This window comes from Vigna angularis, chromosome 6, assembly GCF_016808095.1.
Source record: "Vigna angularis cultivar LongXiaoDou No.4 chromosome 6, ASM1680809v1, whole genome shotgun sequence".
NCBI lineage: Eukaryota > Viridiplantae > Streptophyta > Magnoliopsida > Fabales > Fabaceae > Vigna > Vigna angularis.
In genome coordinates, this window is record NC_068975.1 from 31,300,261 (window position 1) to 31,313,320 (window position 13,060).

Genomic DNA, 13,060 nt, shown 5'->3' on the forward strand with positions numbered 1-13,060 from the left:
TAAAATTATTTTTTATGATCCGTGCGGTATCTAAAACATTGGATTATATATACTTTACTCTCCAAACCTGTTCTACATATTAAGATATAGAAAGAAGAAAAGGCTAGAAGAGTTATTATTACCTCACATATAACTAGTTTTTAATTTTTGTGACATATATTCTATGAACCCAAAGGTCGATTAAACTAAAATTTTCCGTGAAAGGACAACGAAATACCGAATTTTGTATAGTTGAAAGAAAAAAACAAAATAAGGAAAACTGAGCAGAAAGAATATCCAATACAGGGGCACGGGAAGTCGCCGGAATTGCCGTAAATGCGGCATTTGATAAATCTAATGCCTCCGTGGACCTCTCACCCTGTCGTTCTCCTTTCTTCTATTCAAGGCCGTTAATTTCTCTCTCTCCCTCTCTCTCTCTCTCCACACACACACCTCTCTATCCCTCTCAACCATGGCGGCGATTCTCTCTTCTTCACTCTTTGCTTCCTCCTGTCTCCCCAAACCATTTTCTCATCCTCGAACTCATACCGCTTCATCACTTCTCAAGTTCGTAACCCTAACCTTCCTTCTTTTGTTCCTTTTTTTCAGTTTCATTCTCTGATTCCATATTCTCTAGGGCTCGCGCTTCTCTCCTTCAGGATAACGAGGAAAAAGTGATCGTGCAGGACTCCTTCCCCTCCAAATCATCTCCACTTCACACCACTAATGGAAAATCTTCGGTGGACTCAATTAGCACCTCTGCGTTTGAGAAAGGGATTATCAAGGTCGAACAATCGGTCAATATCTTTCTCACGGTAATTTCATTATCCTCTTTCAACTCTCAACTAAAATTCGCTGTCAGAATCAGTTACTGTTGTATTGTTGCGTATTCTTATTTATCGTTCAACTTCTTACCAAAACATTTTAATCGAGTTCGTAAGAGTAAGAGTATTTAGCAAGCGTCTTACGCAAGGTTTTAAGAAACGGTCGCAGTTTTGTCGGTTTCCTTGGTATTGAAGGAAACCGCACACAAATGAAGTTGATGTGATCAAAATTGGACAACCTTGATGTTGGGCGGAAAACAGATAACCTTACACAGTCGAAATTTTTTGACTCGTCAGTTCTGCTTTTGGGGATTGTTATTGTTACGAAGAAGGGTGTGAGTATTAGTCGTTATTTACTTATTTTCAGCTTGGCTGATAATTTCAGGATTCTGTCATAAAGATACTTGATACTCTGTACCATGATAGAAACTACGCCAGGTTTTATGTGCTGGAGACTATTGCCAGGGTTCCTTACTTTGGTAAGTACTTGGAATCCTTACTGCTACACTTGAATATCCTTTTTTTTTTAAAATTGAAACTGTATGTTAGGTTTTGATTTTAATCTTAAGTTCACGACCATGTTTGGAACTTACAATATTTTAGCTATACTGTAGTAAAAATTACCAAGCTCGTTGAGCATCACAGTCAATTTTGAACTTAATTTATTTGTAAATGTATAGAGTCCCTGGGAATTTTCATTGTGACTTTTCGGTATGAAGTTTTGTGTATTGTTATCTATGGCAGCCTTTATGTCAGTTCTCCATATGTACGAGAGTTTTGGATGGTGGAGGCGGGCAGATTATCTGAAAGTACATTTTGCTGAGAGCTGGAATGAAATGCATCATTTGCTCATCATGGAAGTAAGATCTCTGCGAAAATATTTCATTCCAGCCTGCAAATTTTGTTAGTTTTCCATCCAAAAGTTGTTTTGTTTTTAGAGGACCAGTAGTTGAATGTATTATGAATTTATGAATAAACTTAGCCGTTGGAGCAGAAGACCTATTGAAAGTAAGAAAATTGAGGAGATCACTTACATTAAGGGAAGGGAAAATTAGTCGTACATTACTATGTGCCAGTTTGAAGATAATGATTGGGGTCCCGTAAATGTGCTCCTTACCCATGCTTACTTTTGTCAATGATAACTTGGTAGGGGAAAATGTTTTCAGCTGGCATGTTTTATTCCTTTTGTTTTTAGGGATAAAATATGATAGTTAAAGAATTCAGTATTTATCCTTTGTTCAGATCAAAGCTATTTATACTTTGTTCAAGCCCATCTTCAATGGATTGTAACAATTGGTCAGGAAGCTATGCTCATTTTTATCACTACAGCAAACATTGGAAACTGCTTTCTGAAAGTTGTTTTGAGGTACCAAATAACAGAACATGTTTTCTGCAAAAAAATTCCACACAAATACTAGAAAGTCAAACAAAAATTAAAAACGAATATCAGAAAGTTATTTTTAACATTGGTGTGCATCCATAGAATGTTGCATTTCTAACTATTTTTTGTTGGCTGTTAAGTTTAGGAGAAGTCAATTTTTACTCCTGTAATGGTTGTAATTTTCTGTTTTATTGAACTGTCGTGCAATGACAGTATCAACAAAGTGTAATGTCTTCAGAAAAAAGCTGCACCAACCAACATAAAATGTTTATCTGCCCTAAAATTGAAAAATATTATATTTTTGGTATGACGAATGGGCCCTTAAAATGAAAATAGAGGGTAAAAGTATATTTCTAGGGGGAGAGGCCTTTGCAAGTTTTGTAGTTTCACATGCATTAGTTGTGACTCTATTTTTTATGTACTTTATTGCATGAGATGATAAGCTTGGTCGTCTGACTGCAGGAACTAGGAGGGAATGCTTGGTGGTTTGATCGGTTCCTTGCTCAGCATATAGCAATATTTTACTATATTATGACAGTTTTAATGTATGCAATAAGCCCAAGAATGGCATGTAAGTATTAAATGCTTGAATTTTGTTTAACTGCAGTTGCTGCTAGTGTTACATCTTTTATTTTGTTGTTTATATTATCTTTAAGTGATCATGTGAGGAGTTTTTAAGACATCAAGTGAAAAGTTCCCAATTGTTTGATTGAAAATATAGAAGTTGCCTGCGCATTGAGGAAACTTTTGCAGCTACTCTTCCTTTACTACTGTCACTGGTTGTTTACTTGGTTGTACCAGTAATAGTAGTAAAGGAAGAGTATCTGCAAAATGTTTCCTCAACTCCTATATGGCCTTTTTTTTCTCAGGCATCTATACCCATATAAAAAGGGATATGATGTTTTAGGGTACAAATTTTGTATGTCCTATTTTACCCTTGTAACTATCATTGTGAATGATTATTTTCCTCCCACGCTCTTCAAAATCACTCCAATCTTCCAATAGCATACCACAAACCAATAATTTATTCTTTAACCTTCATTGTCACTTTGTTTTTTTTTTCATTGATTTAGTTTTTAAAGAATATAGAGTCATGGAGTGCCTCGTTTTCCCTAATAACTGATAAAAAAAAGAGATAAACAGAAGATATTAAACTGTAATGAGGAGGTTAAAACAATCAAAGTAACGGTTCAGCACAAACAAACAAGAATGGAGCAACTCCTTGGTTGCCTTTTCTAAATTATCAATATTTAGTCACCATGTTTGATTGAATTATATTCTACTGTTAGTTACTTGGAATCTTGGTTCTTGAATTATTGATTCTGTGAATGGTTCATTCTGCCGCAGATCACTTTTCTGAATGTGTAGAGAGTCATGCATTTGAAACTTACGACAAATTTATCAAGGTCCAAGGAGGTATTATGGATATTTCTTTTGTCTTTTTTTTTTCATTTATGTTTTTATTCTTTGTTTATAGTTGATTTTATGCTTTTCTTATAGATCAGAAAAGCAGTTAGCCCGTAGCATAGATTAATATTGACAGGCAGTGGTTATTCTAGCTTTATGTGAATGCTTACATTTTTCATTTTCCGCCTTGGATTAAATTGGGCGTGAAATCACCTTATTTGTTGTATAAGCCAACAGAAAAGAAAACAGATACTGAATTTTTTATTCAATCATAATATTAGTGATTTTATTTGATGAAAGTTCCTTATTAGATTGTTCCTCTTTCCTTCCCATACCCATTTTATTGTGTCTATTTGTGCCAGGAGCTTAAATAACTCTAACATGGTTTGGTAAAATTTTTGCAGAGGAATTGAAAAAAATGCCGCCTCCTGAGGTTGCTGTGAAATATTATACAGGAGATGACTTGTATTTATTTGGTAAGCTTTTATAAATTTTTTTCTCTTTTATGAACTGGGGTTTCTTCTGGAGGAAAAACCTGGAATTCTCACTTCACATAATTTTCCTCAGATGAATTTCAGACTTCCAGAGTTCCAAATTCTAGAAGACCTAAGATAGGTATGCTTTATATCTAACACTTTGGAACCTGGTCCAACATTACTTTTTTTACTAATTTTCTAATCTGAACTGTTGTGTCTGGGGAGGGGATTTTTCTAGCACAGATCCTTCAGAATAATCAATGGCTCAAGTTTTTTAAGTGGGCTGATCATTAATCACTTTTTGAACACTGAATATTATTTGTGCTGTTAATTGCTCCTGTCCTGAAGTGGAAATATTTGTACTGAAATTTCATTGTTGTGGTTTTGTGCAATCCCTTTATTCTAGTATAATTATTTTCTTAAGAACAAAAAAAATGCTTCTTTGCAGTGGACTTTGGAATTTGCTGTAAAAAATTATCACATTGATGATTAATAGTTTATTTTTGTCATCCAGACAATCTGTACGACGTATTTTTAAATATCAGAGATGACGAAGCTGAACATTGTAAGACAATGAAGGCTTGTCAAATCCATGGTAACCTCCGGTCACCTCATTCATATGCAGAGGATGGTGATGATGTTTCAGCCTGTGCTCTGGAAGTAGATTGTGAAGGAATAGTAGACTGTATAAAGAAATCAGTTAATCCTGATCCAGCCAGAGTGAAGTAATAAGACGTGGCACAATACATAATAAGATAGGAGGCAGGAAATAGTTGAAATTTGGATGTGGCAAGTAATTGCCTTATAGCAAGTAAATGTGCAATTATTTAACCTTAAATATTAATAAATCAACATAATGAAATATCTTATGTAGACAGTCTTCTGTAGGTTAGATGTTCATACTTCACTCATTGAAGGTATAAGAGAAAATAATATTATGAAGATCGTCTATAGTTCTGCACTTGCCTTTTCCTTATTTTTTGAATTTGGAGATTTGCCATTAGAGGTATAGGGTTCCATGCATTGCCTTGTAGAACCATATCTATCTGGACCTGTAAATTTGGTTCCCTCTTATGTTTTGGTCCTCACCTAGGGTAAAAAAGGGTAAAAAAATACCCACAGTGCAAAGAAGCTTCCTATTGAAAAAACTCATAAAATCAAAATGTTCACAAAAAACTTATGAGTAAAGATCAGACTATGAGTTATTTTTTTTTAAATATTCATTTTAAAATACAATTAACTTTTAATTTATCATTAATTTAAATATTTTTATTTTGTTAAATAATTATATATATACATTTTAATTAGACTAACAACTTTTCTAAAAGATTTTAATAAAATAACTTGTTTGCTTATGTAACATCTCAAAAATACAGTAATAAAATCATATAATAGAATAATTACATTTAATAAAATATTAGTTCAGTCTTAAATTAAGTAACGAACAGTTACGGCCGAACAGCCTTACACAAGTTACAAACTTAATTTGTTTCAGATAAAAGGAAACATGATCGAACGGTTTACAAAAAAAAAAAACTAAATACCGAACGGTCACATAGAACAAAAGGGAGGAGGTGATCGAACGATCACCTCACAACAAAATTACTTTAAACTAGCCGAACGCTCCTATGGCTCGGCCTTCACTTCCACTTCTATGAGATTCTCTTCCTCCAAATTTCCTTCTTCCAGTGCCTCTTCCAGTAGCGCGTCTCCATCTGCTCACATCCACACGGATGATCATTGCAATGACAAGACGGACGTACAAGGACGAGACAACACAATAAAACACAGGATAAGCTTATGTAATTTAATTCAGGTAATAACATACATTTCTCATATTCAAACACAACAAATACATTCCAATATACGATTCAATCAAGGCCTACTACTAGACTGACTGTCCGGACTGTATGAATTCTGTGTAGCTACGACGTTCGTGCACCCGGTGATGTAGTAACTGGAATTCTATCATCAGCTGCCACCCGAGGTTAGTCCGTTCCGTCCAAAGTACATCTAAGGACTAGGACCTCCTGCCGTTCCCACACATGAACTACCCTCCTCTACGTGAGGACGAGTACTCACGGAACATCAGGATGAACCGCCAGCTAAGCATTTTCACATTCATACTTTACCAATTCCAATATTCATCCAAGAGTCGTTCCTCCCCGGAACGCTCGTTCCAAATTCACAACCTTTAATTTATCTCATATATTCTTCATCCTTTATAATCTTTCACTTTAGTGTCATTTTCATCATCATTTCTAAGAACATAAAATACCGAACGTTCAGCCCTCTTCATAACGAGGACGAACGATAGAAACGAGACCGATAAAATCTCCCGTTCCAGAATAGAATAAGACCGAGAGAGTTACTTTTAGATTTAAGAATAACCCGAGTACAATAATATACCATATATGACGAACGTTATTTACCACGTAAATCAGTTGAATGAACTGACTCTCGTGAGTTCAGACCAATACTCAAAGAATAAATTAAGTACGAAGGCTCTAGGCCGGATCCAATGGATGTAGACACATCAAGACGTTAAAGAACCATACCTAGAATAATTCAATTACAGAAACCTAATGCCAGTCAATGACCAAACACGGTAAAAGGAATTTTTACTGAATTTGGACGAACGCCGTTTCATCAAGTTTGATAAATTAAAACGAGTACGAGCGTTCGGTATAAGACCGAGGGTCACTCATTACAAGAGCTTGGGTTGAGACCTATCACTAATTTACACTTATAATAAAAACATTAAGAATAATAAATATGATAAGACACGTTGGAAACCAGGTTGAAGAATAACTAACTATACCACTACATATTTACAAGATTTTCAGTTCCTCACATAACACTCAGGTACATCTACGTTTGGTCGAACGCTCAAACATAGCACTATTACAAAAAGACGCTCATCCTCAACTAGAATTCTTTCCAATTAAAAGAATTCCATTTCAAACAAATTTAACAGAACCACCGAACGGTCAAGGACCGTTCAATGACGAACGTACACTATCATGGGGAATACATATTCAGATTTCATTTATATTCAATTCATTTCTCAATACATAGTTTCATAACTTTATAAAATTCTAATCATAATCAATTTGATTACTTCATACAATCCATATCATACCAAGAAATCATATTCCACATCAACCACCATATCAGTATTCATACTGGATACATACATTCAACCATTCATCAACAAGCATTCATTATCAACGAACATACAACAACATACAATTAAATTAGATAAGCTTCCCTTACCTGAATACGTGATTGGACGTCCTAAGAATAGGTTTTTGGTTCGTCCGACTAAAATCTTTCTACCCTCAACGATCACTTAACTCTTCCAACTAAACCAAACAACATGAAAATCAAAGGTAACTTAGACCACACCCCTGCATGCAACCAAAACTTGGTTTTGCATGTAACAAAAGACGAACGACCAAGGACAAATACACTTACCCGCTCAAACTTGAAACTTGTTCGGTTCAAGAGGAAGCTTGGGACGCCGGGAATGCTCCTACGGTGCCTGAACGGTGATCGGAGCAGAGAAAAGGTGAGTTACAATAGAGAGAAGGGAGAGTTTTCTAGAGAGAAGAAGGAGAATATGAAAAATCAGAGTTTGGAGAGAAAGGGTGCATGCAGAGTGAGTGAAACGGGGTTTTCAAAAATTTCAGTTTTGCTTCCCACGTTAAAACGAACGTCCGCTCACTCGCTGACACCTGCCTTCCACTATCTGATTTTCGAATCTTCGCTGCTTGACACCTGGCGTCCGCGCAGAAGGTTTTGGGTGCGTTTTAAATAACTGACATGAGGGTTTGGATGCGTTTTTCCGAGTTCTGACAGCTTACATATAAGAAGATTATATAATAATATAGGACTTTAAAATCCTTAATTGATTAAATATATTTTAAAATATATAAAATAGTTATTTAATTTTGTTGTAAAAAAATTTCGTCTAAATTTTATATCAAAACTAAATAAGATGTTTCAATTTGAAAGTTTAAATTAATAAATTATGAATATTAAATTTATTAATTTTTTATTATATGTTTTTCTAATATATAACTTAAATTTATACTTTAATTATATTAATTATTTTTTTTAATAATATATCTAATAAATATATATCTAAATAGATATTCAATAATTATAAAAAAACTTTAGTAAGAATTTTATTAGATATAATTTAAAATTTTCATATTTTTTGTTAGACTTTATGTTTTTTTATAATATTTGAAATTTTATTAAATGTTATAAATGTTTTTTTTAAACAATAGATTATAATACTATATTAAATTATATATTATATATTTTATTTAATAAATAAGAATAAATATAACATAAAAATATTGATTTAAATATAATAAAATTAAAATTTATTAGCTATCTAATAAAATATATAGCTTTATATGTACACAAAGGATATTGTTTTTAATTAATATATTATTTTTAAAAATTAATTAAGGTTTTACAATCAGATCAAATCCATTAACCCATTTAAGTGAGGATTTTGAGGATTGAGGGCTTTCTTTTTCACTACAGAGAATCTTCTAGAAGAAGACTTTTTTAAAAGTTTACTAGCAATGATTTTAGGATCATGAATTAAGTTGACAACCCTATTTATCAATATACATATTATGACAAATGAAAAAAAAAAAAAAATAGAAGAAGAAAAATGTCGTGGAAGAAAGAATATTATACTTGTGATCATGAAATTAGGCTTGCGCATATGCCGGTGAATTGAGTTTTAGAGTAAGAAAATATTTCCATTGTTGAAGTTTGTTTTTATTAAGATTTGGGGCCTGTAAGCTCCTTGGATTGATTATGATAAGGGGACATAGGAGGAACAAAAGTGATTCAATGGGATGGTAAGACTCATCAATGAAGTTAATCCTGACCTTTATAAGAAAAATAAATTACCTAAATGAGATTTCAATAATGTGAACCTTAATTTCTTAATAGAAAACAATAATTTGTATCCAATTACGAAATTTAAAATCGGAGATATGCTGAACTCTATTTAACATGTAATATTCAAAGTATAATTTACATATTTTGGAAGTTAATTATTATTAAAAAAAAATTAATAACTATTTAAATGAAGAACTTAAGTATTAGACTATTTTTTATTAAATATCTCGAATATATTCGTTGGCTATAACATCATAAAAGATATGATCACTAGAATTTCTCTATGTGAACATTTCTACATGAGGGATACTCATTTTAACTCACACGCTCTCTGTATTTATAATTACTTCTTTTATTATTATCTCATTTAACTTAATAGTGTTACGGCTATTTAGATGTTATTTCTTGTGTTCATTATCCACAATTCGAGATTGGATATTTTACTTTATTTATACACCTTGATCATGGAATCTCAATAAAAACAAAATTAGGCTACTCAAGTTTGTGTTTTTGGTGAGGAGTTCATGGAAGCAACATTCAACTCCAAAGATTTTAGGAGCTTAAGGCCGAGGAACAAAGTGTAAATCAATAAAAGACAAGAGGTCACAAGAATATGTGTAATGATGATTTATTCAAAACTCTTATCTTCAGTTAAATTAAGTGTAATCTTATTTTCATTCAAATTCAAGTTCTGTATGAAAGAAAAACCCTTTAAGAATAAAGTGGAAAAATAATTCAAAAAATATCTAAAAAATGTTAAACAAAAAAAATAAATCATCTTGCTTAATTTTTTTTTTCATTGATAAGATGCATCTTTCCTTCTCGTTATATTATTTTAGAGTATTTTATAAAGCTCTAGAAATTTCTAGACATTTCTAAATACTTTTAAAACAATTTCCTTTTATTTTCTAAAAGGTTCTATATTTTATAAACGTATTATGTTTTTTTTATCTTATCTTATAAGTTTCTTTGCTTTTTTTTTTCTTGAGTCCTTTCTTATTTTTCAAATATTTCTAATTGCTTAATGTTTTTTTGGTTTCATCCCATCATTTAACCACCTCAAATGCATTTTTTTGTCAAGGTGAGATAGAACATAATATTGAAATGTGGATAAAGAATTGGAAAGCAAATTATAATCACTGAAATGAGGATCAAAGCAAATTTTGACTAATTATCTCTATTGAAATATAGATTGATTTTGTATGTTTGGGCTTAAAAGATAAAAGTTCAATATTAAAAAAGTTTCAAATAGAATTTCAAAATATTCTAGAATGATCAACAAAAATATGTAGAGATGTTATCCATAAGATGTATCTAGATAAGTTTAGAATTATAAAAATGTTCTAGAAAGTTCTAAAGAATAAATTATAGTCCTTAGATGAGTGTTGTGGTGACAAGATCTTAATCATTGGTTAATAGGATACCACTAATATAAATAGGTGATGGTTATATGGATTTGAAAGCAAGCCAAAAAAATTTATAAGTACCGGATACAACTAAATCTTTCCTTTTCTCAACATCTTCTGATCTCTCCCAAATCTTAAACACTTTCAAGCCTTTAAAGTTTCCACTCCCAACAATCTCAAACCCTAACAAGAGTCCAACCACTAAATGTAAAATTGACATCTATAAATTAAAGACTATTCTGACTAATGTTGTCTTACCAACTCTACCAATTCCATACAACCCCAAAGCCCTTACATAGTTGGATTTTAAGTCTAACAGTTTTTTCAACACTTCAACTCTGTCATTGAGTCCTACTGTGAATGGAGCCCCATTCAGTGGTGTGTTCCTCAGCTGCTTCATAAGATTTTGCACCAAAATCTGAATGAGTTCATCACCCTTGTCACCGTCACTAAGCAAGAAATATTTAAAAACAAATGAGGGAATCACATTGTTCAAAACCATCACACGCTGGTCAAAACAAAGCTCAAAGACACAATAAAGCTCAAAGACACGGAACATGTTTTCGTCTTAGAAAAGCTATCATTTTTTCATCGTAACTAACCCTTATCTTTAATAATAATAAAAATTATATAAAAGATATAAAACTTATTCATTAAAATATATAAGACATAAAATATATAAGATTTCTGAAACAAGATAAACAAACCACACACCACATGACAGAGATTCTGTAAAACCGTGCATATATCATGAAAAAAGCAGAAACTGATAAAATGGTGCTCTTATACGCAGATATATAGCAATACTACGTAATCAGCTAACAGCAATTAACGGAGCACCATGTTGCATGCACCTTTTCTCATCCAAAACGAAAACCAGGTAGTTCACTCACTTACTTCATCGTATCCCTCCACTGCTCAACCCTCTCATTCGGAAACCTCTCTACGTGCCACACGAACAATGAGTTATCATCCAAAATAATCACACGACAACCACATTGCACAAATTTATAACCATTTACAACTTAAACGAACCTTAATTGATATTCGGACCTCTTGCAATCACGCTACAAACCGCCCATTTCAAAAGTTGAAAGAACTATAAAGCAACTAACCAAGACTCAATTCTTTTTACACAGTTTCTGGGCTTGGCTCAGTGCAGGACTCATCGGTGAGACTTCGTTCGTGGATGGCTCTTTGGACTTTTTACTCGACTTGTGTCTGACACAGCCACTCTAGCAGCGCCACCGATCATCACCATCATTAGTCTAAACGCGAACTCGACGAAGAAGGATGGAGATTTCTTGGAAATAAGATTGTGATCAGGCGTTGCCTGAAGACGGCGAAAAAAAATACACGAAGAAAATAAACCCAGTTAAACCCTAAAAGTTGATAGAGACAGACAAATTTGAAAAAAAAAACATTTGGCTAACGCACTTACCGATTTACGCTTCATCCGGTCAAAAAGTGAAACCATTGCGTGTGGGCCCTGTAACCCATGTGGCATGTTTTTATTCGTTACATCTGGCAGGGCATCTAAACCCCTTAAAATTAAAGGGCAGCATAGTCGCAACGTTCTCAGAATGATCATCAGCTTTTAACAATGAAATTTGCAGACGAAAGAACAGTGAATTTGTTGACCATTTTGGTTTTGTTTTATGCGGGCATACGTTGAAGTTGTTACTTTTGGAGACGTGGTTTGATGTGGGAAATGTAGTGTAGTGTATGTGAAGAATGCTTTGGGAGTAAGGCAAGAATGCAAGGTGTGGTGGTGCTGAATCAGTTTCCCATCTGAGCAAGAGATGATGCTCCGAAAAGCAAAAGCAAAAGTAGAAAAGTAAATAGTAAAGGGAACACAGATACATGAATGCCTCTGCACTGCAGGCCTATCCTCTGTGATGGACTGTTTCTATCAGCGAAAGGGAGAACCATACTGTAATCAACTCATTCCTTTGAACCAAAGTGTTTAAGATAACTATATTGCCCTCCATACTCCATCATTCTTATGCAATGGATTTAGGCACGTGTATAATTCAATATATATGTCTTCAACTTTCAGCTTCTCCTGCAATTGCCTCTTACTTCAAATACTTACTTTGACTCATTGGAACACAAACCTCGGCGTTGATATTTAGTATCTTATGCCCTGTTTATCGTTTCACTGATGCGAACACTTTTTAAACTTCTTTTTATTAATATATGTCCAGATTTTTTATAGTCATTTTTCAATTTTTATTATTAATCTTCATTTGTTTAGAAAAACTCACTTCTGATACTTTTAATCAGTTTGCTCATGCACGGGTTCATTAGGTCTCGGCGCGATGCTATTCAGTGAAAAAGAAAGGAAGTTCATTTAATTATGAGGTTTTGGGTCTACTTAAACCTTGATATTATGAAATTTACTTAGGCATTAAGATTCTTAGTTTAATATAGTATCATAAATATAATTTTGAACTTATCTTAGTTTTTTTTTTAAGGATTATTATATCATTTGCTATCGATTTGGACCACCATCAACGTTTGATATATATATATATATATATATATATATTTAAATTTTATTTTATAAACTGATTTTATGAGATTGAACTAAATTAAATTTTCTTTTTTAACAAATTGAATAAATATGCAGATAAAGAAAGATGATTAACATCTTAA

The 13,060-nt window shown here is 32.8% G+C and overlaps 1 protein-coding gene across 2 annotated transcripts; it reads left to right on the forward strand.

The window, feature by feature from the left end:
- Window positions 1-212: 212 nt before the first annotated feature.
- LOC108341996 (ubiquinol oxidase 4, chloroplastic/chromoplastic) lies at window positions 213-5,011 on the forward strand. Of its 2 annotated transcripts, XM_017579696.2 has the most exons (9): window positions 215-546; window positions 617-794; window positions 1,189-1,282; window positions 1,548-1,663; window positions 2,647-2,755; window positions 3,532-3,600; window positions 3,996-4,067; window positions 4,159-4,206; window positions 4,582-5,011. In XM_017579696.2, exons 1-9 carry the CDS (start codon window positions 452-454, stop codon window positions 4,794-4,796), a joined length of 996 nt encoding a protein of 331 aa, XP_017435185.1. In that variant the 5' UTR covers window positions 215-451; the 3' UTR covers window positions 4,797-5,011. The 2 variants fall into 2 exon arrangements, with proteins under 2 accessions (XP_052735238.1, XP_017435185.1); XM_052879278.1 differs by lacking the exon at window positions 4,159-4,206 and having other exon boundaries at window positions 213-546.
- The last annotated feature ends 8,049 nt before the right edge of the window (window positions 5,012-13,060 follow it).